This window comes from Dromiciops gliroides, chromosome 4 (assembly GCF_019393635.1).
Source record: "Dromiciops gliroides isolate mDroGli1 chromosome 4, mDroGli1.pri, whole genome shotgun sequence".
Taxonomy (NCBI): Eukaryota; Metazoa; Chordata; class Mammalia; order Microbiotheria; family Microbiotheriidae; genus Dromiciops; species Dromiciops gliroides.
This window is the reverse complement of record NC_057864.1, coordinates 248,889,774-248,917,210: the sequence shown is the minus strand read 5'-3', so window position 1 is coordinate 248,917,210 and position 27,437 is coordinate 248,889,774. Positions and strand designations below refer to the sequence as shown.

General features: G+C 43.5%; 1 protein-coding gene across 1 annotated transcript in view; it reads left to right on the top strand.

Moving 5' to 3' along the window:
• Window positions 1–27,437, top strand: part of MDGA1 (MAM domain containing glycosylphosphatidylinositol anchor 1) — a 95,934-nt gene that overhangs the window by 42,714 nt on the left and 25,783 nt on the right. Inside the window, exons 2-6 of the mRNA XM_043999325.1 lie at window positions 18,560–18,699; window positions 23,904–24,078; window positions 25,663–25,859; window positions 26,582–26,714; window positions 27,116–27,385. Coding sequence (XP_043855260.1) covers window positions 18,560–18,699; window positions 23,904–24,078; window positions 25,663–25,859; window positions 26,582–26,714; window positions 27,116–27,385 — 915 coding nt within the window. The remainder of the gene's footprint in view (window positions 1–18,559; window positions 18,700–23,903; window positions 24,079–25,662; window positions 25,860–26,581; window positions 26,715–27,115; window positions 27,386–27,437) is intronic.

Here is a 27,437-nt window from a genome sequence, read left to right as displayed (position 1 = left end):
TGGGTGCACTCTAGCCTTTGAGCTCCTGTCTCCCTTTAATACCAGTACTCTACCATTTCCAAGGAGCCTTCCACCTTCCTGTGAGTTTCTATGATGTGCCCAAATTCTCCTCAACTATAGCTAAAGCTTTATATCTTTATATCTATGCCACTGATCCTAGGGTTAGGAGAAAAATGGAGGGTGGGTTAATTTATAGCAATTGCCCAACATGCAGAAGGATAGTTCACTCACCATGAAATTCACAGATACCAAGCATTTCAAGTGTCATCTCTATGCAAATGATTCCCCAAATAGATAAATAAAGGAGTGTTGAAAGCCCAGGACCTAATCATAGAGAAGGGACAGACCAGGAAGTGTTAAATTAACAGTAAAAGTGATCCCTTTATGAGATGTGAATTGGTCCCTTGAATGAATCAAAAAGGAATCAACAGGACAGAGTGAGTAATGATAAGCCACACCTCAGGGTGACCTTTAAAAGTCAGCTCCTGATGGGATGCATGGAGCTGGAGAAAGGGAAATTGTAAGAAGGCATGTGGAGAGGGAGAGGTGAAGTGCAGTCAGAGGTAGAGATCTCAAAGGAAAGGGTCAGGACTATGGGAACAAGGCTACTTGGACAGAGGAGTGTTGGAACAGATGTTTGTGGGTGTTTTTCCTCTGAAGCCCCTGGATTACAAACTCCAAAGCAACACTCTTCTCACAGAAGTCTGAAACCTTTCCCTCTAGGCACAGGAAAGTCTGTTTACCTTTCTTTGTTTTAGACATTTACTTTGTCTTTATAAATAGTCATCAACCCAGGGCCTTTGTTAGTCTGCGTATACTTATTGGAAATGCAGTTGGGAGGGGGAAGCATCCCCAGAGGAGAGATAGCGGTAGGTGTTTTTTTCCAGAAGCATAGTCTTTTGTTGGGGGCTTTGAGCTAACAAAATGGTAAAGAGAATTATAGATCTTTAATACTATTTCCCAGGATGGAGAAGGAATGTTTATTTGGATAAATCTATCTAGGCAATGAGTCAGTGGTAGGGTAAGGAGCAAACAGGAAAGGATGGACGACTGATTATCACCCCACTCCTCTCCACCACTGCTACATATATCTCTATTTCTCTATTTATTCTGTTTATCTATCTGTCTTCCTGCCTGTCTGTCTGTCTATCTCATATCTCTCCTGAATTCTGACCCTGCATCCATGACTGACAACTAGTGGATGTTTTCCAGATGTGCACATCTCAAACTCGCTGTGTTCAAAACATAAATCATGCATATTTCAAAAACATAAATCATGACCACCTCCCCAAATCCTGCTGGTTTCCCAAGTTTCTTTTTAGAGCACTACTATCCTTCCAGTCACCTAAGTGTGTATGTTCAGAGGTGTACTTGACTCCTCCTAAATCCACTCAGTTGCCAAATCTTGTCTATTCAGATTCTACAAACTCTCAAGTTTGTCCCCTTTTCTTCACTTATTCAGCCACCACTCTTCAGGTTCTCATCACCTTCAGGCTTCTGTAATACTTCCTAATTTCTGCTTCCAGTCTTTCTTCCCCAATTCATCTTCTGCAGAGTGCTTAGCAGAGTGGTTAATAAATGCTAGTTGACTGATTGACACATTTATATGCCACCTACTATGCTAGGAGCTTTACAATGATTATCCCATTTCATCCTCACAACAATCCTGGGAGTTAGGTGCCATTATTATCCTCATTTTATAGTTAAGGAAACATAGGCATACAGAGACTTGCCCAGGGTCACACAGCTAATATGAGACTAGATTTCAACTAAGGTCTTCCTGACTCCAGGCCAGGCACTCTATCCACTGCACCACCTAGCTTACCCCCTTTCTTTCTTTCTTTCTTTCTTTTTGGTGAGGCAACTGGGGTTAAGTGACTTGCCCAGGGTCACACAGCTAGTAAATGTCAAGTGTCTGAGGCTGGATTTGAACTCAGGTACTCCTGAATCCAGGGCCAGTGCTCTATTCACTGCGCCACCTAGCTGCCCCACCCCCCTTTCTTTATCATCAGGGATATTCTCTGAGTAGAAAATGAAAAATGTGAAAACAAAAGATATCAATCATTTTAAAAAAGAAGAATGTAAGCTCTTTGAGGACAAGGGCAGTTTAGTTTTTATCTTGATATCCCCAGTGCCTTCCTCATAATAGGCACTCAATAGATGTTTTATTACTTTAGATTTTTGTTTAATTGAACTATCTGGCTCGTGTTGGTAGTCTCGTCTATTAACAAATTCCCAACTGGGCTAGAGTGACCAGCTCTCTGGGGTCAGAGGTGGAAAGCTAGAATACAATTTGTAACAGCAAGAAGGTTAATCTTTCTCTTTAGGCTTTCATTGCCTTTGGGGGGGGGCAATAAGGGTTAAGTGACTTGCCCAGGGTCAAACAGCTAGTAAGTGTCAAGTGTCTGACATCAGATTTGAACTCAGGTCCTCCTGAATCCAGGGCCGGTGCTTTATCTACTGCTCCACCTAGCTGCCCGTCTTTCAGTGCCTTCTTTCCCATACTTCCCTTCCCTCCCTTCGCCTCTTGCTGCCTCCTGCTGCCCCCATCACCTCATGACCACACTGTTCATCTCCCTCCCCACCTTGAACCTTTCCCTACTCCAATCCATTCCCCATTCGGCTGCCAAAATGCTTTTCTTGAAGGTCAGATCTGACCAAGTCACCCCTGCCCCCACACACATACACAATGAGCTACCCTGTATCCTCCCTATTACATCCACAATTGAATATAAAATCCCCTGTTCAATCATTAAAGCCCTGCCTCAGACACCTTTCCAGCCATCATACACTTTACTTATCCCTCTATGTACTCTACAAGCAAGAGTCTTGCTGTTCCTTACACAGGACACTTGATCTCCAGGTCCCCCCTGCCTACAATGCTCTTTCTCTTCCACGTATGCTCAAATTTCACCTTCTTAGAGGTCTTTTCCATTCCTTTCACCCTCTTCCGCCACTGCTAGTACTAATGCTAGACCACCAGTGCTGTTTCCAACCATCATCCAGGGAAATAACTCCTATGGAGAAGGGACTAGCAATCACCATCAAATGCCAACTAACTGCTATGCGTGAAACAGGCAAGTCAGCCTAGCTGAAGCAGTACCTCATGACTACACTGTTAAATAGCCTTCTGGTTGCTCTTCCTGCCTCAGGTCTTTCCCTTCTCCATTTGACTGCCAACATGATTTTCTTAAAGGTCAGATCCGACCAAATCACCCCTGCCCCAACATACATACACAAATAGCTACCCTTAAGGTATCTTGAGAGAGACAAGAGGCAGCATGTGCCAGACAAGTCAGACCACCCCCACCCACACCTTGAATACTATCTCCCCTCAGACTCTGATGGAGATGACCCAGGATCCAGAACCCAAGGGCCTTGTGCCCCTAGCCATTGTCCCCAGAGGCAATCTTTAAGATTGCAGCATGGCAACTATTCCTGCAGTCACACCTATTGAAGACCCGGACAAGAAAGTCCTTGGCCCTGTCAAATATTTTGATATCAGCAACGGATATTATTTTATCTGTGGAAATGAATTAAATGGAAGGCATCACGATCTGGTTTTGCCACTGCTCCCTAAGGACCATGGGAGCTTTCCATCTGACTTGGAGTTGAAACCTTCCATTTGTGTTGTCTTCCACCCATTAGAATGTGAATTCCTTGAGAGAGATCAGGGACTATCTTGCTTTTCTGCTTGCGTCTCTGGTGTTCAGAATGGTACTTTGTCCATAGTAAGTGTTTAATGGGCATCTAAGTGCGTAGAGACCTAGCCCTGGAGTCAGGAGGACTTGAGTTCAAATTTGGACTCAGACACAAGCTATGTGACCTTGGGCAAATCACTTAACTTCCAATGCCTCCAAAACAAAAATATAGTAAATGCTTAATAAATACATTTGTTTAATCCTTCATTTATTTTAACCTTCTCTCTGAGATTATTTTCCATTTACATGGGTAGGTATTTTGTTTGTACATGGTTGTTTTTATGTTGTCTCCTTCATCAGACTGTAAGTGCTTGAGGAAAGGGACTGTGTTGTTACCCTTCTCTGTATCCTGAGTACTGAGTACGGTGCCTGGCACATAGTATTACGTAATGTAGGCATGCTGGGTGATTCACTTTTTAAAACTTCAGCTCCAGTGAAGCTGGGAACTTGTTTTAAACATGATATTGCATTGGAACATTGTTAGTGGCTAGGGCCTTTCAGAGCATGTCTGTTTCATTCCTTTGCCTCGGGGCAAGCCTGTGGTTTTCTGCAACTTACCTTATGTGGGGGCTCCATGCCAGTATGTCCTGGCATCAGTGAGAAGCACAGCTGGACTTGGACATTTGGGCCAGTGAAGGGCTTATAATCAGCCTGGCTATGGGAAGGGAAGGGTGCTTTGATGGGGGCAGGAGGGCTGAGTCCTCGGTTGAGGTCTGGGTCCATGGGACCCCCCTCACAGCCTGAGTTCCTGGGCTTCCTCCAACCATAGATCCAGAAAGGTACTGGCTGGGTGCCCTTCGGCCAAGCACCCTCCCAGGCTCGTGACTGGTGCTCACTCTGCTGCTAATTAAAAGAGAAAAGCCCGTTAATATTTCAGCACCGTTAACTCAGTTAAATTATTAAGTGTCCATTTGCATTACATGCATAAAAGGATCAATAAACATTCTCACACAGAGGAACTGAGCATGGGAGGGGGGCCAAAAAGAGGAGGGGTGGTTTCTGAGAAAGGCCAATGAACATGGCTCAGTGGATCCATCCAGCAAAGTCTAAAGAGAGGGAGCTTGATGATGTGCCCAGCCCTATGTTAAATACTTGGGGTCAGGGAAGGAGGGAGGAAACTAAGAAATATGACAAGAGGGTCCGAACATATGGTCTCTAGCCCACAGTGATTCTCCCTCCTCTGAACTCCTAGAGCCCCCACTTCTCCTCTCGGTGCTCACCATATGCTACCTCATATTGTTATTTCATCTTTTTATGTACCTGTTCATGTCCTGTCTCCCCAGCTAGACTCCTCGAGTACAGGGAGCATGTCTTACACTTATCTGTGTCTCCTTAGCACCTAAGTTAGCACCCTGCTGCATTGTAGGCGTTTAATAAATGGTTGATGATCATGAGGTCAATGGCTCCTGACTTCAAGGATCTTATAGTCTAGTAGTCAGACAGGCTTCTCCCAGCCTTTTTCAGTTTGCTTGACCTGAGGGGGTTTTTTGTTTGGTTTTGTTTGGTTGGTTTTTTTGTGGGGCAATGAAGATTAAGTGACTTGCCCAGGGTCACACAGCTGGTAAGTGTCAAGTATCTGAGGGTGTATTTGAACTCAGGTCCTATTGAATCCAGGGCTGGTGCTTTATCCACTGCACCACCTAGCTGCCCCTTGACCTGAGTTTTAAATCAATTATGCAAATACAGCCAACTCTCCTTTATCCAGCTGGTGATCATCCTGGCTATAGATTATCCCTGTCCCCCACATCTCACACAATCAAAGAATCAAAGAATTCCTTAGTTTCTTTCCTAGCTTGGCTCAGATGCTTCCTCCTACTTGAGGCCTTTCCCAATCTGCACCCCCAGCTGTTACTGCCTCCCCTCTTCACGACCTTCTTATTTTACATATATTTTGTATGCACTAATTTTGCATATAAACCAATACACTGGCATTTGTTAAGGTCCTACTATGTGCCAGGCACTGTGGATTCAGAGAGAAAAAATTAAAAGTCTCTGCTCACCAGGAACTCCCAGTCTAACGACTATGTACAAACAATATATGCAGGATAACCAGGGATAGTCTCAGAGGGAAGGCTCTCAGATTAAGGAGGACTGGGAAAGACTGAGGTGAAACTCTATCTAAGGCTTGAAAGAAGCCAGGAGCAGAGGTGAGGAGGGAGAGTATTCCAGGAATGGGCAAAGTCCAGCCTGATAGGAGTTGAAAGCTGGAGTGTTCCATGCTGTACATGTCTCCCCACCAAATAATGTAAGTTCCTTGAGGTAAGAGGATGTTTCACTTTTGTCTTTTGTATCTCCACAACCTAGTACAGTGTCTGGCACATAACAGGAGCTTAATGAGTACTTTTTTGATTGATTTAAGGAACCTCAGGGGTCAACTCAATTTGGGGGGGGTTGTTTTATTTACTTATCCATTCATTCATTCATTCATTCATTCATTCATTCATTCATTCATTTATTTATTTATTTGTTCACTCATCCACTTGTTCATCCATCCATCCATTCACTCATTTATTTGCTTATTCATTCATTCATATATTTACTTGTTTGTTTGTTTGTTTTTGGTCAACTCGATTTTTACCAGACATCAAGAATTCCATCTACAACGTCCCCAATGAATGGTCATCCAGCCTCTGCTCAAACACCTCAACTGATGGGGAACTTATTTTTTCTTACCCTAAAGATAGCCCTTTTAAATTTCCAGAGTATAGATAGAAAGGTGGGGCTGGTGGACCAACATGTCTCTGTAAACTCTATGAGGTCAGAGATAGAATTATAGCTTAACATATCTCCTTAAGCTTCTAGCACAGGGCTCTACATGAAGAGCCTAGTAACTGTTTGTTGATTAATTTAGCAAAGCAGGGACAATAAGATTTTATCTCCCAAGCTAAGGAAATTTCCATTCGAAGACCTTTCATTCTGCTATGATGGTTTTCAAGAAAAGGCAACGAGAAGAAAAAGAATTGAAAATTAAGTCACCGTCATGTCTTCCTACTACCTTATTGTCAAGTTACATTTCAAGTTACATTAGCAGTCACTGTCTACTACTGTCTGTAGAGAAAAAGTCACACAGGAGCAAGTGATTATGGCTGCTAAGCACCATGGACAGCTCAAACCAGACCTTATCCCTCCACATTCTTTCTAAGTGCTCTGGCAGGAGGCCCAAATTAATGCGGACTAAGTGGCAAAGTCTTCCCGACTGTCCAGTCATACTTACATACAGTATATAGCAGCATTCATTTGGCAGAGGGCATAGTATTTTTTTTAATTATTTATTTAAGTTTCCAACCTTTGTTTAGATAAGATTTCCAATAAATGTTTTCTCCCTCCCTCCCCTCCCTGCCCCCCTCCCCTAGACAGTAGGTATTCTGATATATAACATTAAACATATTCCTGCATTAGTCATGTTATACAAGAAGAATCAGAGCAAGAAGGAAAAACCTCAAAAAAGAAAAACAACCACACCCAAAACAAAAGAGATAGTATGGTACAATCAGCGTCCATATTCCACAGTTTCTTTTTTTTTCTGGGTTTGGAGAGCCTTTTTCATCATGAGTCCTTTGGAACTTTCTTGTACCATTGGATTGGTGAGAAGAATCTAGTCTATCACAGTTGATCAACACAAAATGTTGATGATAGGCATAGTCTTTTGTTGGCAGGGCGATAAGGGTTAAGTGACTTGCCCAGGGTCACACAACTAGTAAGTGTCAAGTGTCTGAGGCCAGATTTGAACCCAGGTACTCCTGAATCCAGGGCCTGCAGTTTATCCACTGTACTACCTAGTTGCCCTGAGGGCATAGTCTTAATAATAGTCCACTAATTTTGGGACTGGACTTGGTGACCCCTAATAAGGTCCCTTCCAACTCTAAAATTCTATGGGCCTTGCAATTCTCACATTCCATGATAGTAAGATTCTATGAGTTCTGATTCAATTTGGAGAATCCCAGCAGACAGTGTAGAATACTATTTGACATAAAACCCTGAAATTGTTGCTACTGGGTAGGATTTCTGGGAAGGAAAAGAAGGCCCTGGTAAACTAGACATGGTGTCCCTGCTGGGAGCTGCAGTTTTCTTGCCTCAGCATTATGGCTTTAGGTTTTGCACTAAGCTTTTGATCCTTTAGGAGCTGGCCAGAGTGGACTGGAAAGAGAGAGATAGGGATGGGTTCACTGTGTGGAGCCTAAAAAACATGGCTCTGATACTCATCTCCCAAACTTGTCTATCCATGATAAGCCTTATGCTTTTCTAATCAGCCTGGTACAGTGGGAAGAGTTCTGGGCTGGGAGTCAGGAGGCTTGGGTTCTTTTGCTCACATCATTATTAACTCTCTGTGTCACTTGGGGCTTGTCACTGCCTTTCTAGGCCTCAATCTCCTCATCTGTAAAGTGGGGAAGATTGATACATGCCCTTCTTACCTCAAGGAATTTTTATAAGGCAAGAAAGAGCTTGTGGAAATAAAAGTTTTGAAAAACAGGAAATCCCTTATAAATGTAAGGGACTGTTATATTTATCTGTGGATTTTGGCTACCTAGAATAGAATGAACATGGCCTTTATCCCCAGAGTCTCCAAGGGAATGGGGAGAAGAGAGACAAAGAACACACATGTGTCGCTGGTGGCAAAGCAGAAGAACTGGGGCAGCTGGTGGTACAGTGGACAGAGTACAGGAAGACCTGAGTTTAAAACAGCCCTCAGATTCTTACTAGCTATGTGATCAGGGCAAATCACTTAACCTCTCTTTATCTCCGTTTCCTCAACTGTAAAATGAGAATGATAATAGCATCCACCTCGCAAGATTATTGTGAGGATCAAATGAGATAATCAAGTGTGATATTTGGGAAGAAGAAGAAGAAGAAGAAGAAGAAGAAGAAGAAGAAGAAGAAGAAGGGCAGCTAGGTGGCACAGTGGATAAAGCACTGGCCCTGGATTCAGGAGGACCTGAGTTCAAATCTAACGTCAGACACTTGACACTTCCTAGCTCTGTGACCCTGGGCAAGTCACTTAACCCCCATTGCTCCACAAAAAAGAAGAAGAAGAAGAAGAAGAAGAAGAAGAAGAAGAAGAAAAGGAGGAGGAAGAAGAGGAAGAAGAAGCACTTGGGACATTGTAGGTTGTATATAAATGCTTCTTCTCTTCCTTTCTCTTAGCCCCCCTGTACACTGATCCATGGGTCAATGTGGGAACTTCAACATGTGGAAACTCTCTCCATGTATGCAGCTCATTGATTACTCTGGTATTTTATCTCTTAGAGAGTGCCTGGGGGCAATCTATTAACTATGTTAGACTCTTGTTCACCTACATTCCTGTAATATATTTCTTTCTTTTTTGTGTGTGAGGCAATTGGGGTTAAGTGACTTGCCCAAGGTCACACATCTAGTAAGTGTCAAGTGTCTGAGGCCAGATTTGAACTCAGGTACTCCTGAATCCAGGGCCAGTGCTCTATCCATTGCACCACCTAGCTCCGCCCACCCCCCAAATATTTCTGATGTTTATTTAACGTCTAGCCTGAATGCTCCTATAAACTCTTTCTCAGGGTTTGAGGCAACCAGGCTTTTTAGGGCAGGGCTCATGTCTATGTCTATTTATCTGCATAGTGTTCAGCCCAATGTATACTTCAATAATTATTTGTACAAGGCTCTAGGGACACAAGTATAAGGGAAAAGAAACACTTCCTGTTCTCTGGTGGCTTATTTTCCACTGAGAATGTAACACATGGAAAAGGATCCTGTTGTCATGGAAGGATCCTTAATTTACAGATTAATCAATCAATAAGCATTTATTAAGCACCTACTATGCGCTAAGTATTGTGCTAAGTGCAGATGCCCTGGGAGATAAGACATTGGGATAGCTGATCCTACAGCAATCCTCACCCCCCCCCCATATACTGTTGTGAATTGTAGGCAGGGCTGTTGTTTACAGAATTCATCCCAGCTTGTAGATCTTGGGTCCACTGGTGACCCAGGCCTATCTATCTGCCTCCAAGTGAGCCTAAAATTTTTCCTCACGCAGATCTCCCCCTTCCCCTATCCCTATCCATTCCTCATTGCTGTCTTCTTTTCAGACTGTTGCTGGCTGGTGCTGCCATTGCTCTGTCTGCCCTCCAGACTCCCTTAGCAATGACCCATTGTTTGATACTGGACTTCAGGGCATCCTGACAGCATTTATTTGACCCTCCTTGCCAGGCATGACAGGCACTTAAAAGCTTTTTGCTGGAGGCTGAGGTCGTGCCCCACAGCATTGTAGAGCGCTTGTACTTGACAGAACACTTTCCATCTAGTCTATGATTTCACTGTCACTGTGATCCCCTTGGGTCTTCACATCAGGCAGGGATGAGTCTCTTTTTTTTTTTACAGATAGGGAAATCAAGGCCTAGAGTGAATCAGTAGTTACTCCTGTAGACAATTCTAGAACATAAATCTATGACTCCCAGGTGAGGGCAAAACACATACATTCCCAAGTGCATAATTTGACACTGAGGTTTTAGACCTAGAAGAGATTTTAGAGTCTAGTCCAATGCTTCCGTTTTGCAAATGAGGAAACTGAGGCCCGGGAATATTATGTGACTTTCCTAAGGTCACATAGGTATTCAGTGAGGTAGAAATTAAACCCATGTCCTCTGAATCCAAAACCTGTGCTCTTTTCACTGCACTGAAATGCCTTCTGTTATGGGGAGTAAATATAATAACATTACAATGTTATTATAAATAAAAAGAAACAGAAATAAAGGGCCAAGTAATAAAAAGAAATATAGTACTTGAGGATTTTGCAAAATAGATTATACATGTCATCTCATTTGGTCCTCACAACAATCCTGTGGTGTAGGTACTATCGTTATGCCCATTTTCAGATGAGGAAATTGAAGCTGAGAGCAACTTGTTCAGGCTCACATGGCCTGTAAGTGTCTGAGGTGGGATTTGAACACTGGTCTTACCAACTCAAGTCCAGCTCTCTATGCACTGTGGGCACCAAGGCAAATTAAATGACAGAATGTATATGTAAGCATCTATGTAGATTTAAGTTGGAATTATTCTTTTTATTATCATTATTATAGCTGGTATTGCTCTATTCACTAGGTGGTAAAGACGGTTTGACCTGAGCTGGAAGGAGAGGCATCTTCCTAGAGCCCATTAAGGGTCAGGAGGGCAATGAAGGGAGAGCTGAGAAATATTGTAGGTTTTTGATGTTGGGCAAACCAGTTTAAAAGTCAGGGTTTTGAGACAGGATGGGGAAGGAAAGATATTGATAGGATTTTGAAAATTGCGTTCGGAGGGAAATGGGGAAAGTTTTATTAGTCTCCTAGAACTATTATTCTTGCTGGGAGTTGGGCTTGGATTGACTACCCTGACAGCATCCCACCCCTAGGGTCTATGAACTCATGGACTATGTCCTGTATCTCCTGCAGTGTGGTGGGAATCGAGGAAGGAAAATTTCTGTCTCTGGGAATTCCCTGGTCTGATGAAAGATGCAGTCCCCTCTTTTCTATGTTGCTCCCAATTTCATAGAAAGACACAGTCTCTGTCATCAGTAAGCCCTTACCCTAATTAGGGAGATATATTCCCTACTCCTAAGGTGGCCCTTAGACTGTTTGGGAGACATAGCTCCTGCTCTCAGAAAGCCTCCAGTGTGAAGAGAAACAAATCCCTTGTCCTTAAGGGGATACAAAAGAAGGATAAGATGTGCCACAATTCCTGCCTTCTAAGAGTTTACTATGGAATACTATGGTCCTAACAAAAAATGATAAATATGAAGTGTGCAAGAATCACAATGAAGTGGTTCAAAATGAAACTGGTAAAATCAGAACTGTATGCACACTGGTCACAGATATAGATAGATAGATAGATAGATAGATAGATAGATAGATAGATAGATAGATAGATAGATAGATAGATAAAAATAGATATAGATATAGATTTTATTTGCAGGGCAATGAGGGTTAAGCGACTTGCCCAGGGTCACACAGCTAGTGTCAAGTGTCTTGAGTACAGATTTGACCTCAGGTCCTTCTGAATCCAGGGCTGGTGCTTTATCCACTGCGCCACCCAGTTGCCCCCTATATATTTTTTTAAATTAGAAAGGAAGGGAGCATCTAGGTCTTGCAGTGGATAAAGCACTGACCCTGGATTCAGGAGGAACTGAGTTCAAATCTAGTCTCAGGCATTTGACACTTATTAGCTGTGTGACTCTGGGCAAGTCACTTAACCCTCACTGCCTCACCAAAAAAAAAAAAAGTAGAAAGGAAGGAAAAAGAAAAGTGAGAAAGGGAGGGAGGAAAACAGAGGAAGACACAGAAAAGGTATCTGTTTTCTTGACCGTTTATTTGAAGAACCTAAACTAGGGCATGGTGAATGGGGCTTTGCCCTAGGGTACTTAATTTAGAGTATGCTGACAGCACTTTCAGTCTTTCAAAACCTTGGTTAGCAAAGAATAATTAGTTAATATAAGAAGATACCAGATGGCAGGTTGGAATAAGTGCCTTGCCTACTCTGCATGTCCCCCTCCCTCTCCATTTCTCTCATCATGGCAGTCACCTTAAAGCAACAGGCATTCTGAGGTCATACTGGAGGCAAGAATGAGGTTGACTTGAACAGGGAGCTGAATGACTCCTTCATAACTCACTGGATTACTCACCAGAAGGGGAAAAGAATGTTTTCTTTGAGTTGACTCCACAGAAGTCACAGATAACATATACATTTAAGTGTGTGTGTGTGTGTGTGTGTGTGTTTGTGTGTGTGTGAGTGAGTCATAAGAGCTTAAGAGAGGTAATGTGTATAACAGAAAGAGCACTGATTCTAAAGTCAGAGGACTTCCGTTCAAAGCCTACTGTGACTTTGGACAACTCTCAAGTCTCAGCAATTTCTTCAACTGTAAAACAAGGAGTTTGTACTAGGTGGTTCTGAGATTGCTTCCCCTTCTAGGACTATGATACTACTGATGTTGTTTGTCCTTCATTCTTGAAAAGTACCATGACATCAGGGTGATGTATTGACTTGCAGTGAATTGGATTTAAGTGAATCAGAGTTGTGCAAAATCACCAACCTCACTCTCTCTGCTAGAGCCATCTGGGTCCAGTGGCAAGATATATATCAGGGCAACTGGAAATGGCCCTGGATGTTTGAGGCAACTGGGGGTAAGTGACTTTCTCAGGTTCACACAGCCAATAGGCATTTACTAGAGGTGAGATTTGAACTTCACTCCTCCCAACTTCGGACCAGTGCTCTATCCATTGTGCCACCTACCTGCACCTTACTATGATGCTATAAGGTTCAGAAGAAAGAACTGGGCATGCTTATCCTTCAAAAGAAAAGACTCAGAGGAAGGAAAAGAAAGCTATCTTTTAACATTTGACTAGCTCTTATGTAGAAGGGGGATTACACTTGTTTTGCTTTGACCCCAAAGGTTGAACTAGGAGCAATTGGTAAAAGATTTAGGGAAGCAGATGTTGATTCAACAGAATAATCTTCCTAATTATTAGAGCTATTTAACTGAGGAAACAGCTACTTCAGGATACTAGAACTCCTAAGACAGCTTAGGGAATAGAATGCTGGACCTGGAGACAAGTTCTTTGAGGATGGGAACTTACTGTCTGCCCCGTCAGATTGAGAGTTCCAACATCACAGAATTAGTGTTGAAGTTGGAAGGCCCCTCAGAGTGATCTGCTCCAACACAAAGCTGAATAGAAATCCCTTTTATATTATCCCCAAGTGGTCATCTGGCCTCCAAATGAAGACCCTACACACACACACACACACACACACACACACACACACACACCACCACCACCACCACCACCACCACCACCATTACCACCACCATGATAGGGGAACATACTAATAATAATAATAGCTAGCATTTATATAGTGATTTAAGGTTTATGAAATGCTTTACATATGTTATCTCATTTGGTCTTTAGAACAATTCTTGTGAAGGTGCTATTTTTATCCTTATTTGACAAATGAGGAAACTGAGGCAGAGAACAATTAAGGGACTTGACCAGAGTCACAGAGTCTGAAGTTGGATTTAAACTTACGAGCTATGTGACTCTGGCCAGGTCCCTTAAAGCAAGTAACTTTATCTTGGAAGATAGGTGGACACTTGAGGGCTCACTGAATGTGCAGTGAGGCATAGCTGATAGATCACTGGACTTGGAGTTAGGAAGACCTACATTCAAATTTCACCTTAGACACTAGCTGCATGTTCCTTGGCAAGTCAGTTAACCTCTCTGTCTCATTTTATTTACATAAAATGGAGGGTTTGGACTCTATGGTCTCTAAGTTCTTTTCTAGCTCTAATTCTATGGTCTTATCATCCTATGAAACTATGGAATGGAACCCATCCAATGGTATTCCCAGTTTAGATCACCTATGACTTACATAGTGCCCAGTGAAGAAAGGAGTAAGGATTAAGGAAGAAAATAAAGTCTCTTCCCTCAGCATCTCCTAATCTGATGAGAGGAGATGGAGTTCCCTACTCTTAGGGATCTCTTACTCTGATGGAGAGAGACATAGTTCCCACCATCCCAGGCTGATAGAAAGAAATCATCATCATATCACGTATCCCTAACTGTGGATGTTCCTAAAGTTCTGTCCCAGGATCTCTTCTCTTCTCCCTCTACACTCTTGCTAACATTTTTAGCTCCCGTGGGTTTAACTATCATCTCTACGCAGATGGCTCTTTAGTCCCACATCACCATTTACCTATTGGACATTTCAAGCTGGATGCCCTTGAGACATTTCAGAGTCAACAAGTACAAAACTGTACTCCTTTTTATTCTCCTGATCTAATTCTTCACTCTTCCAAACTTCCCTGTTTTTATTGAAGATCCTTCCAATCTCCCAGTTCATAATGTTGGCATTACTCTCAACTCCTCAGTCTCTTTCACTTCACATATCCAATCACTTGCCAAATCTTGCCATTTCCACCTTTACAACATCTCTAGTATCCAACTGCTTCTCTCCATGCACACAGCTGCCATTTTAGTTCAGACCCTCATCTCCTCTCACTTAGATAATTTCAACAGCCTCTTAATTGGCCTCCCTGCCTCAAGTCTCTCCCCATTCCAATTCATCCCCACACTGTTGCCACCATATGACTCCTCAACTCAATCAACTCTAGTGGCTTCCTATTACCTCTGGGATAAAATAAAAACCTTTCTATTTACTGTGTAAAGCCCTTCATAATCTGGAGCCTACATATCTGCCCAGACTCTTAGACATTATTCACCTCCCACGCTCTTCTACAAAAGACCATCCATTTCTGATCTTGTAAGTTGGTCTTGAGTCAACAAACATTTATTAAGCACTTGTTATTAATCAGGTTCTGTGATAACCATTGAGGACACACAGAGAGAAAAACAGTCCCTGACCTCAAAGATCTATACAGAATGGAAGGAAAACAATCTGAGAGGGTAAGATATTAGCAGCTAAGAGTATTGGGAAAGGACTTTGGGTTTTGATCTGAGTATGGAAAAAAGCCAAGGAAACTGGGAGGCAGAGAGTATGGGAGAAGGCAGTGCAAAAACAGAGATGGGAGATAGTATATAAGATATTGTCAGGAAATATGGATAGTAAAGTATTGTAAAGCTTGAGAATACTGAAAAGATAGAAAGGGGAAAGGTTACAGAGAATTTTCAATGTCAAATAGAGGAGTTTATATCTGATTCTGGAGGTAATAGGACAGTACTGGAGTTTTTGAGCAGGGGCTTTACATGGACAGACCAATGCTTTAGAATAATCACCTTGTCAGTGGAGTGGAGGATGGTTTGGAGTTGAGAGAGACTTGAGGCAGAGACAAGTCTAGGTGAAAGGTGATGAAGTCTTGCACCAGAGTGGTAGCTATATGAGTGGAAAGAAGATGTTGAAGGTAGAAATGATAAGATTTGACAGTGGATCGGATATGGATGAAGAACCAACAAAGGAGGGTGAGAAGGAGCAGTCAGACAGAAAACCTTGAGAAGAGAGTATCTAAAAGAAGGTGATCAACAGTCAAATGCAACAGAGAAGTCAAGAAGCTTATAGGTTGAGAAATTCCCACTAGATTTGCAATGAAGAGATCACTGGCGGGCAGTTAGGTGGCACAGTGGATAGAGCACTGGCCCTGGAGTCAGGAGTACCTGAGTTCAAATCCGGCCTTAGACACTTAACACTTACTAGCTGTGTGACCCTGGGCAAGTCACTTAACCTCGATTGCCTCACTAAAAAAAAAAAAAAAGAGAGATCACTGGCAACTCTGAAAAGAGTAGTTTCAGTAGTGTGTAATTTAAGATTCTAAATGTGGATTCTAATCTGTTCCCCCAGTTTTGGGGGAAACTGACTAAAATCACTGATAAAATGAGTTTAGGTTTTTAAGGGTTTATTGAAAAATAGAAAGAAAAAGATTGAGAACAGAATTGCAACAGCCTGACATTCCTATCTTTCCTCAAATTTCCTGTGAAGTCCTCTGCTGCCACCACCACCATCAAGTCAGGAACCCAAAAGAGTGAGAGCTCTCCACACAGGCCCTCTTTCCTCCTTCCTGTCTCCTCCCAGAAAATAGGAGGCTCCTCAAGTTGATTGGCTGGTAGCCTTGATAGACAGCACCCATGAGCAAATGTCACTTCCTGACGCCAAGGAAAAGCCACATGGCCTTGCCCTCTGAGGCATTCTCCTCATGGTGGAGCTTTCCCACAGCAAGTCTCCAGTAGGTGGCATCATTCCAATCATTACAGTAGAATGATGAGGTTAAGATTCAAACTAAAGGGAGTGAGGAGTGAGAGGAGAGGAAGTAGAGGCACTCAGTGTTGATTGCTTTCTCAAGGAGTTTATTCAGAAAAGGAAAGAGAGAGCAAGGATACTAACTGCATAGGATCAAGTGTGGATTTTTTTAGGCCTGTTGGTAGACATCAGTGAAGGAGCCAGCAAATAGGGAGTGGGAAAGATAGAGGGAGCAATCTGTTAGAGAGGTTGGAAGGGAATGGAATCAAGGATACATGAAGAGGGGTTGACTTTGACAAGGAAAAAAGCTACCTCTTTAAATGAAACACGAAGGGGATACTGGGGGCACATGTCTCAGTGACGTGAGATAAGGAAGAAGGAAAAGAGTAATTATTGGTGAATGGCACCACTATTTTTTGTAGTGTTCTCTATCCCAAACTATCATGTACTGAACTACTTTGTATATTTTTGTATTTATTTATTTTATATTTATGGTGTGTGTGTATATATATATATATATATACATATAACATTCTATACATATTTTCTGTATGCATCAGATATAGATATAGATGTAGATATAAATATAGATATATGTAGATATAGTCTCTCCCATTTAAAAGTAAATTCCTTGTGTGTAGGGATTGTTTCATTCTTTGTAATTGTAATCCTAATATGTAGCACAATGTCTAGCACATAGTAGGTACTTAATAAATATTTGTGGATTGATTTATAGTTCCTGCCCTCAGGGAGCTCTCAATCTGGTGGAGGAACTGCAACTCTTGCCTCCAGGTGTTCTTTGTTGGGTGGAGGAACCATAGAGCCAACCTTCAGGAAGTATAGGATATCCACCATCCTACCCTTCCTTCCTCAACCCCACCCCAACCCCACAAGAAATAGGGGAACCGAGGCAGCTAGGTGGCGCAGTGGATAGAGCACCGGCCCTGGAGTCAGGAGTACCTGAGTTCAAATCTGACCTCAGACATTTGACACTTACTAGCTGTGTGACCCTGAGCAAGTCACTTAACCCCAATTGCCTCACTAAAAAAAAAAGAAGAAGAAGAAAAGAAATAGGGGAACTACTGTATTTATGAATCCAACTGCAAATAGGTATACTTCAGATTAAGTTCATGGGGTAACAAAGATGTAGGATAAAAGAGAGTTCTCAAAACCTCTATTTTGAGGAAGGGCCCAGACCAGCTATCTTCCATTCTCCAGACTTTGAAATAGTGACTCAGCCACCTTCTTCTGACACCCCTGTTGCTCACTTCTCTCATTGGTAAGTTTTCCCTAGAACTTCTACTTTTAAGGAAGTGCTCAGATCAACCATTTAAAATTCTCTATGCTTTGCCATTACACCACTGCTAGGGTACCTTCTTTTTTGTTTTTGTTTTTGCAGGGCAATTAGGGTTAAGTGACTTGCCCAGGGTCACACAGCTAGTAAGTGTCAAGTGTTGGAGCCTGGATTTGAACTCAGGTCTTCTTAAATCCAAGGCTGGTGCTTTATCCACTGAGCCACCTAGCTGCCCCTGGGGTACCTTCCTTCTACTCTTTTCTTTTCAGCTTTATGTATCTTCCCCTATTGGAATGTAAGCTCTCTGAGGGCAGGAATTTCCTTCCTTCCTTCCTTCCTTCCTTCCTTCCTTCCTTCCTTCCTTCCTTCCTTCCTTCCTTCCTTCCTTCCTTCCTTCCTTCCTTCCTTCCTTCCTTCCTTCCTTCTTTCTTTCTTTCTTTCTTTCTTTCTTTCTTTCTTTCTTTCTTTCTTTCTTTCTTTCTTTCTTTCTTTCTTTCTTTCCTTTCCTTATATCCCCAGTGCTTAGCAGAGTACCTGGTCAACAGTGAGCCTTAATAAATTCTTGTATAGTTGATTTGACTTGATTTGTTGTAGGGAAGGGGGACAGTCTAACCCTAACCTCACTTTCCACACCTCTGGATTGGGGGCTGGAGCATGTAGAGGGGTTTTAAAAATATACTTTTTTTTCTTGGGACCCTGAACCCCAGGAGGGTTTGAGGTAGGAGAGCCTCATGATCCAGGCCATACCTCTATTTGTCTACCTGCCATCCTGGGACTTGGATTTGTCTTTAGAGATTTCCTTCTTCCCTGACCCACTCACTTTTCTCCCTCTCCCCTCCTTCTTTTCTCTAATATCCTCTTACTTCTTTTTTTTCCTCAGCTCCAGCTCAGGCTCAGATTGTCCATGCAGGCCAGGCATGCGTAGTGAAAGAGGACAACATCAGTGAACGTGTCTACACTATTCGTGAGGGGGATACCCTGGTTTTGCAGTGCCTTGTCACTGGGCACCCACGACCCCAGGTAATGCTTCTTTCCTTACTGTGTGCTAGATCAGAAGCCTCTGCTCACTTATGATCCTATTTCTCACCATCATTCCAATTAGGCTTTTGATCAAGGCTGTTGTAAAATTTAAAGGGGAAATATGTCTGTAAAGTGTTTTGTAAACTGTAAAGTGTTCTGTTAATGCCAGGTATTAGGAATGAGATCATCCACACCTCTAATACTTCTAGCCTTTTCTCACAGACTATTTCCCCTTCTCTTGGTCTTATAGATTCATAGATTGCTTGAACTGGAAAAGAACTTAGAGGTTCAGTTCCCACATTTTTCAGAAGAGAAAACTAAGGCTCAGAAAGGTTGGGTGCTGTCTAAGTCATATAAGGAATTCATGGTGGAGTCAGGATTTGAACTCATATCTTCTGACTCCTGGTTTCATTTTTTGGTACTCAATGATCCCTTGTCCTCTCCTCTCCTTCTAATGCCTCAAAAGAAAGAGTGATCTCATAACTGGATTATTTTATTTTGTTTGTTTTGTTTTTTGTTTTTTTGATGGGCAATGAGGGTTAAGTGACTTTCCCAGGGTCACACAGCTAGTACGTGTCAAGTGTCTGAGGCCAGATTTAAACTCAAGTTCTCCTGAATCCAGGGCCAGTGTTTTATCACTTCGCCACCTAGCTGCCCCTGGCTGGATCACTTTAACACCAGAGAAGAGTCTTGGGCTCAGGACACAGACCTGGGCTAAGTAACCAGGGCAGGGAGCTGGAACCAAGGGCAAGACTGAATTGAAGTTCTTTTTTATGAATCAGCTAGTTGATAGAGGCTGACGGTTAGGGCCAATAACTGTCCATGGGAGCTCCAACCAGGGGTAAACCTTTATTTGTATTGACCAGATCCAAACTGTTGGTGTGGACCTTGCAAAGTTCAGACCAGGAGGGCAACAATCAAACTATACCCTAAGATTGATCTGATTAGGGCACATTGAAAACTTAAATTGAAAAATGCCTATGAGACTAATACCCATAAAAGTCACTGAGCAGGCTTGATGTGAGGATAAAATGAGATACTTAAAAAACCTTCAAGTGTTATGTAAAGAAAGGGCAGCCATTACTGTGAGTAATGATGGGTAAAGGTCATTGTTGGCTGTAGTTTCACAGAGAAGGTTGGAGAAGTATGGGAAGAATTTGGTACTCAGGTGCTACTCTCTTTCTCCACTGGGAAAAAAAATGGTCTTAAGGTATAGTAGAAATTATAGTTGGACACTCAGAAGCATTTCCTGACCACAAGGCTGTGAGATACTAGAATAGAGAACTGAAGATTCCCTTTATTTTTTCTTTAATATATTATATTGATGCTCTTTAAAAAAAAACCATTGCTGTCACTTCCCAAAGATTCCCTCTGGCTTCAATAGAACTCTCCCTTGTAATAAATAAGTATAGTTACTCAAAACCTAAAGATATTGATCATTCTCAAAATAGATCAATAATAAGCATTTATTAAGCTCCTATTTGAAAATGTAATGTAATGGGAAAATATTTTAAAGTGCTTTCTAAGTCACTTATTAAATGCCCTTTATGTGCCAGGCACTGGATATACAAAAAAAAAAAAAAGGCAAAAGACAGTCCCTTCCCTGAAGGAGCTCACAGTTTAATCAGAGAGACAACAAGCTAACACATGTGTATGAACAAGTTACACACAGGATAATTAGGAAATAATTAAGAGAGGGAAAGCACTACAATTAAAAAGGGTTAGGAAAGCCTTCCTGCAGAAGATGGGATTTTAATTCAGATCTAAAAGAAGCCAAAAAATCCAGTAGGTGAAGATGAGGAAGGAAATTAGTCTAGCTGTGGAGGATGGCCTGAGAAAATGCCCAGAGCAGATGGGGCATCTTGTTTTTGGAACACCCAGGAGACCAATGCCATTGGATTGAAGAGTATGTGGTAGGGACCAAGGTATAAAAAGACTGGAAAGGTAGGAGGGGGCTAGGTTACAAAAGGCTCTGAATGCCAAACACAGATGCTAAGGACTGTGCTAAGCATTGTATATATACCTGGAAAATCTAGACAGTCCCCGCTCTCAAGGAGCTCACATTGTTCATAGTGGATAGAATGCTTGACTTGGCATCAGTAAGACCAGGGTTCAAATCCTGCCTTCGACACTTGTAGCTCTGTGACCCTGGGTAAAAAAAAAAAAATCACTCGATCTGTCTTTGTCTCCATTTCCTCATCTGTAAAACTCTAAGTTGTTGAGTAGGTATGGACCTACATTGATAGAGGAAGTTCCCCTTCCCAGTAAAATCACAGACCCAGATCCTATCGATATCTAGGTACCAGGCACACATTGGCCATGTCTGGAAATGTCTGCCTTTCTCTGGAGATTTTTGGAAATAGAACAGGAAGGGAAAACAAAACAGTTTGACCTTGAGGCTGGGAATCGAATAGCATGGTGTATATTAAAGAAAAAATAAAGGGAATCTTCAGTTCTCTATTCTAGTATCTCACAGCCTTGTGGTCAGGAAATGCTTCTGAGTGTCCAACTATAATTTCTACTATACCTTAAGACCATTTTTTTCCCAGTGGAGAAAGAGAGTAGCTAATGTGTCCTCTTCCCCTTGAGTTTGTTTAGAAACCGTGTTGCTAATCAAAGAAGTTTCTTTTGGATCAAGCCTTGGTTGTTAAAGGGGAGAGAGCCCTCATCAGAGCCAGGGAGGAGGCTTTGGGCCAGGATCCACAGTAGTCCTACAAACTGGTGTGAACCGATATCTGTGTGTCCATGGACATATGTGCTCATATGTACATCAGTGTCAGTGTGTGTTTGGCCTCAGTTCTGACCTCGGTATTTCTTTCAGTGGTGTCATCATGCTGTGCATTAATTTAGGAATAATTCTTCCTTCTTTCTCACAGTTCCATCCCCCAACTCTAATACAATTTTTTTTCCCTAATGTTCCTAGCTTGCTTGATACTCACTTCCATGGTCAGATATAGAAAGGAGATCGTAGTATTGAACCTGCCACATTTTCCACATGCCTTATCTATGACCATATTGTTCCAAATAGATTTTTTTTTCTCTTCACCTGGCTCATTTCCAGTCCCAGTGGCCCTCATCCCCTATGGCCTGGACTATTGAAATGGTCTCCTAGCCTCCAGTCTAATCCCTTTAATTCAGTCTAATTCTCTAATCTTTCCTCCAAATACCTTAATCTCCCATTTTAATCTTTCCAAAATACCACTTTGATCATATCATTCGTCTTTTCAAAAATCTTCAATGGCTCCTCATTGCCAACTGCAGTAGTCTTCAAAATGGGGGCTCCTACTCCAGGGGTCAATGCTCCTAAGGGATTTGTGGTCAACCAATCAGAGGGTGAAAAGATGGGTGCCATCCCACCCCCTCTGCGATAGTCATTTGAAGGACTTCTCTCCAACACAACCGTCCATTTCCTTCACTCACTATCATCAACACGCAGCCCCTTCCCAAAAGTGACTTCTGAGGCTGTGTAAATGTTCAGCATTTCCCTGTCTGAACCAATACTCTCAGAGCACTTTTTACCTAGCTTTGACCCATCTGCTCAGAGGCAGAGGTACTGATGAGAAAATTCCTTACTTTTAGAGTGCCTACCTATACCCTGCTCCCCAGATTACCCTGGGGCTGCTGCATGCATCCTTCAACTCAGGTTCTGCATCCCAAGGCAATGGATGTGAGTGAAAATCCTTTTATTTGCTGGGAGAGAGTAAATCACACAGGCATGTATATATGGGTTATAATCTAACAGAGTTCATTACATTATCCAGCTCCACTAAGCTCACCTTTCTTCTGAACTTCCCTGTTTTGGTCTTTGGCATAACATTCTTCTTTCTGGTCACCCAGGTTAGCAAACTCTGTGTCGTCCTTGAGGTCTCACTCATATCCCGTGGGTAATCAGTTGTCAGATCTGATCATTTCTAACCAACACATCTTGCAATCTGTCCTTTCTACTCATCCTGCCACTACCCAACTCATGTTCTTCTCTCCTCTGGAATAAATTCTCCTAACAGCTTCTTTATTGATTTCCTTGCTGAGGCTTGAGACTTGAGAATCTCTCCTCGATCCAATCTTTCCTCTCCACAGAAGCGAAAGTGATCTCCCTAAAGCCCAGTTTGACCAAGGGTGTGTGTGTGTGTGTGTGTGTGTGTGTGTGTGTGTGTGTGTTTTGGTCTTTGGTGTTTAGAATGTAAATTCCATGAGGGCAGAAACTAACTTAGACACCTCTGCATAGTCCACAGCACTAGTATAATGCCTTGAACATACCCTATGAATCCTTTTAAATGATTTGATGTGAATGTGTGTGTGTGTGTTTGTGTGTATCCAGAAGTATTGATTAAATATCTACTATGGGTCAGGCTACATGCTAGGTGTTAGAGATATAGAAATTTTAAAAAGTTAAAATGCTGGGGCAGCTAGATGGTGCAGTGGATAGAGCACTGGCCCTGGATTCAGGAGGACCTGAGTTCAAATCCGGCCTCAGACATTTAATACTTACTAGCTCTGTGACCCTGGGCAAGTCACTTAACGCCAATTGCCCCGCCAAAAAAAAAAAAAAAAAGTTGAAATGCTGTACTTGACAAGGTCCTTACATTCTAATAGGAAAACAAAGTATAAATGTAAATATATTCAGAACAAATAAAAATAAATTCAAGGTAGTCAGTGAGGGCAGGAACTAAGAGTAGGGAGGGTTGGGAAAGACTTTATATGTCTTTTTATTTTTTTGTTTCTTTATATGTCTAAGGTTTCAGCTCAGGGGATCAGAATTCAGGTAGGGCAGCTGGGGGAGGAGGGAGTTGGTCTCAATTCCCCTCAGGTACAGTTAAATGCCATTTCCCTGACAGAAGTGACCACTGAGGTTGGTTCAACCTAGCAGACAGTGAGCCCATAAATGCTTGTTGATTTGTATAGATAATTTTTTTTCATGGATCTGGGTACCTATATCATTTATAAGTGGGCAAGTCTGAACTTCAGTTTAATAATGTGTAAAATTTAAGGACTTGGATTAGATCACCTCTAAGGTGTTCCTTCCAACTTAAAATTTATGATCCTATGAATATGTATTTATATCTGTGTCTCTGTCCATGTGTGTAAACAGTGTGAAAGGCATAGTTGGGAGGAGGGGGAGGGGAGGTGCTGGATGACCATGTATGAGCTTCTCACAGCCTGACCCGGACCCTGAATCTAATCCCATCCCTTCCCCTCTCCCTCAGGTTCGGTGGACAAAGACAGCTGGGAGTGCCTCGGACAAGTTCCAGGAGACATCGGTGTTTAATGAAACACTTCGAATAGAGCGCATTGCTCGTACACAGGGCGGCCGCTACTACTGTAAAGCCGAGAATGGGGTGGGGGTCCCTGCGATCAAGTCCATCCGAGTAGATGTGCAGTGTAAGTCTGGGAGGCAGACGCCTGCCCCCACTTGCCCTCTCTCAGCTCCACCAACCACCCTCATCCCAGGTCCTCTGCAGTAACTGGCATCCCAACCCCCTTCCACCTCCTCTGCTTAGGGGACAAGATATATAGCACCCTTGGGTGCCCTAAGTGGTCATCACTTTGGGGGTGACCATCACAAAGACAGAAAAGGAGAAGGTATAGGAGTGAATGAATAGGAAGGGGAAGGAAAGAAAAGGGAGAGAAAGTGAAAGGTCCCTTTGGTTGGGAAGGACTTAAAAGAGTGTCATTGCCATTGGAGAAGTCTCCTCTCTGCCCCACCCCACTTGCATCCTGGGGCATCCTGGGCTCCCTCCTACTGCCAGGCATCATCCCTCCAGGGGTTGTTTCAGCCCTCTGTCCTCCATGCCCGAAGGGACCTGCTTGCCTCTGCCCCCTTGTCAGTGCCTGTCTTCTGTGTCACCTACCTAGCACCAGGCTCTAGGGAAGAAGCCAGCTCAGGGTGAAGGGGATGAGCTGAAGAATTTTCTTCTCTGAGGTTTAGCACCCTTCCAGGGATAAAGAAGAGTAGCCTTTACTCTTTACTCACCTCTCTGGCACAAGTCACAGGATAGAGCCTGCATCCCCAGAGCTAACCTACAACTATCCTCATTGCTCCTCTCTATGCCAGCTCCCGGGCTGGAGCATATGACCCAGGGGAGAACACTATAGTCCCTGGCTTCTGCCAAGTCCCTGAGGTTGAGGGAGCCCCATTTGATACTGGTGGAACTGGAGGGGGGCCTGGCCAGAGCAACTGGGGACTCACTGTGACCCACACCTACTTTGCTCATGGACTTGGTAACTGCCCCTCCTTGAGATGGGAGGGGGGTTTGGGGGGGGGCTGTGGCATTAAGCATTGTCTTTTTGGGGTCCTGAAATAGGATGTTCAGTGCCTTGGGTGGAGACAGCTAAGTGATAAATGGAGGAGGGTTGGGAGAGGGGTGGGATGGCAGGGCTGTACAGAACCCTTAGGGAATCTTAAGAATCCCTCAAATCTAGCCCTCTACCTTCAGCTCATTTAAATTCAACATTGATTAAGCACCTACCATGAGCCAAAAGCTAGGCACTAGGGAAGGGTTAATAAATGGTTCTGCTCCTGCCCTCAAGGAGCTTACACATTAATTGGGTGGATACAACATATACACAAATAAATGTTTCCAGATATAATAGGGGCAAAGGAAAAATTTAAAATGATCTGGGGAACCTGAATTCAAATCTAGCCTCAGACACTTGACACTAACTAGCTGTGTGACCTTGGGCAACTCAATTAACCCTCCTTGTCCTGCAAAAAAAATGATCTGGGGAAATTTAAGTGGGGAGAGAGAAGATTTCAGCTCAGGGGGTCAGAATCCATTCAGGGCAGCTTGGATGGGGTGAGAAGTTGGCCTCAATTCCTCTGGGGTGCAATAAGTGCCACTTCCCTGACAGAAGCAACCAATGAGGTTGGCTCAGCCCTTCTCCCTAAGGAGGCCAGTAGCTGGTGCTTAAGGTCACTCCAGAACCTTCTGGCATGACAGCCCCTTGGGCATCTTGCTCTTCCAGACCTGGATGAACCCGTCTTGACGGTACATCAAACAGTGAGTGATGTTCGAGGTAGCTTCTACCAGGAGAAGACAGTGTTCCTTCGATGCACCGTCAACTCCAACCCACCAGCCCGATTCATCTGGAAGAGGGGTTCCAGCACCCTGTCCCACAGCCAGGATGATGGGGTTGACATCTATGAGCCTCTCTACACCCAGGTCAGCAGGGATAGCTCCCCATCTCCATCCTTCTACCACTTATATGCAGCTACCTCTAGGATGGAGTGCTATGCATGGAAGAGAGATGATGCTAACAGTGTGCCAAAGGAGAACTTGGGAAGGGAGGGCAAACCCTGCTTCATTTTTCCTTTGGAAGGGGGTCCAGTGTTGGAGAAAAGATCAGGAAGGACCTGAGGGTTTGGCCCTCTCTGAATTGGGGCAATTCTTAAGAAATTCTGAGTGTAGTCTGGCCTTCAGATTGTTTAGCAATGAAAGTTTGAGAGGGGAGGTTGGAAGAGGATGCTGGGGAAGGCAGAGTGTGGTAAGGGATGAAGAGGAAGAAATACAGACCTCTCTTTAGCTTCTGATGTTGCTTGTAGAACTGAAGGATGGGCAAGGGAATGGTATCCATTTATTCATTCCGCAGAGGGAGGGTTTGCTACTGGGCAACTTCAGAGCCCAGGAATGCCTCGAGGGCTAGAGGGTTGGTACAGTGAGAGCAGTGGTTTGGGGAAAAGGAGGAAATCCCATAGAAGGTGCGGTGACTGTGGCATTTCACCCTGAATCCAGATGACTGGTGGCTGGGAAGGTGTGGAAGGTAGGGATTAGGGTTAGAGACCAGTAAAATCCCTTAGATTGTATGCCCAGTCCAGTCTGCCACAGGCTCCTCTTGGTACATCAATGGAAACTACCACTACATCTTACCCATGATTCCTCCCCAGGGGGAGACCAAGGTTCTAAAGCTGAAGAATCTGAGGCCCCAGGACTATGCCAGCTACACCTGCCAGGTGTCTGTTCGGAATGTGTGTGGCATTCCTGACAAAGCCATCACCTTCCGCCTCACCAACACCACAGGTAGGAGATCAAGGTCTCCCAGTCTAAAAGCAAGTCCCTATCCCCAGGGGAGCTGCCCTGACTGAAGCATACTACCGCTGCTCTCTCCCTGTATCCCCCAGTGGCTCTCCTCTAGTGCTCCCTCCTCCCCCAGTCCTTTAGTGTCCCTCCAGGCCCTTGTCCTCTCACCAGGTATCCTCCAATCCTCTCTCCTCTTGCTTAGTTCCCCCCAGATCTAGCCCTGTCTGCTCAAGGCTCTTCTTAATTCCTTCCCCTCTTCCTCAGTATCTCCCACCTCCTAGGTATTCTCTGAGCTCCTCCTTTCTCTTCCAGCATCTCTCCATCCCCTCTCCTATCCCCTAATTCCCCCTTCCTAAATCCCTGTAACCATTCTTCTACCTTCTTCCTACTGCCTTCTCCAGCACCTCCTGCCCTGAAGCTGTCAGTGAATGAGACATTGGTGGTGAACCCTGGGGAGAATGTGACAGTGCACTGTTTCCTGACTGGGGGTGACCCCCAGCCCCAGGTGCTATGGTCCCATGGTCCAGGTCCCCTGCCTCTAGGCAGCAGGGCCCAGGGTGGCACCCTCACCATCCCATCTGTTCGAGCCCAGGACTCTGGCTACTACAATTGTACAGCTATTAATAATGTGGGCAACCCAGCCAAGAAGACGGTCAACCTGCTGGTTCGATGTAAGTGACTGCTTCCATTGGGGGTGGGGACAAGGGAACCCAATTGGGGTCT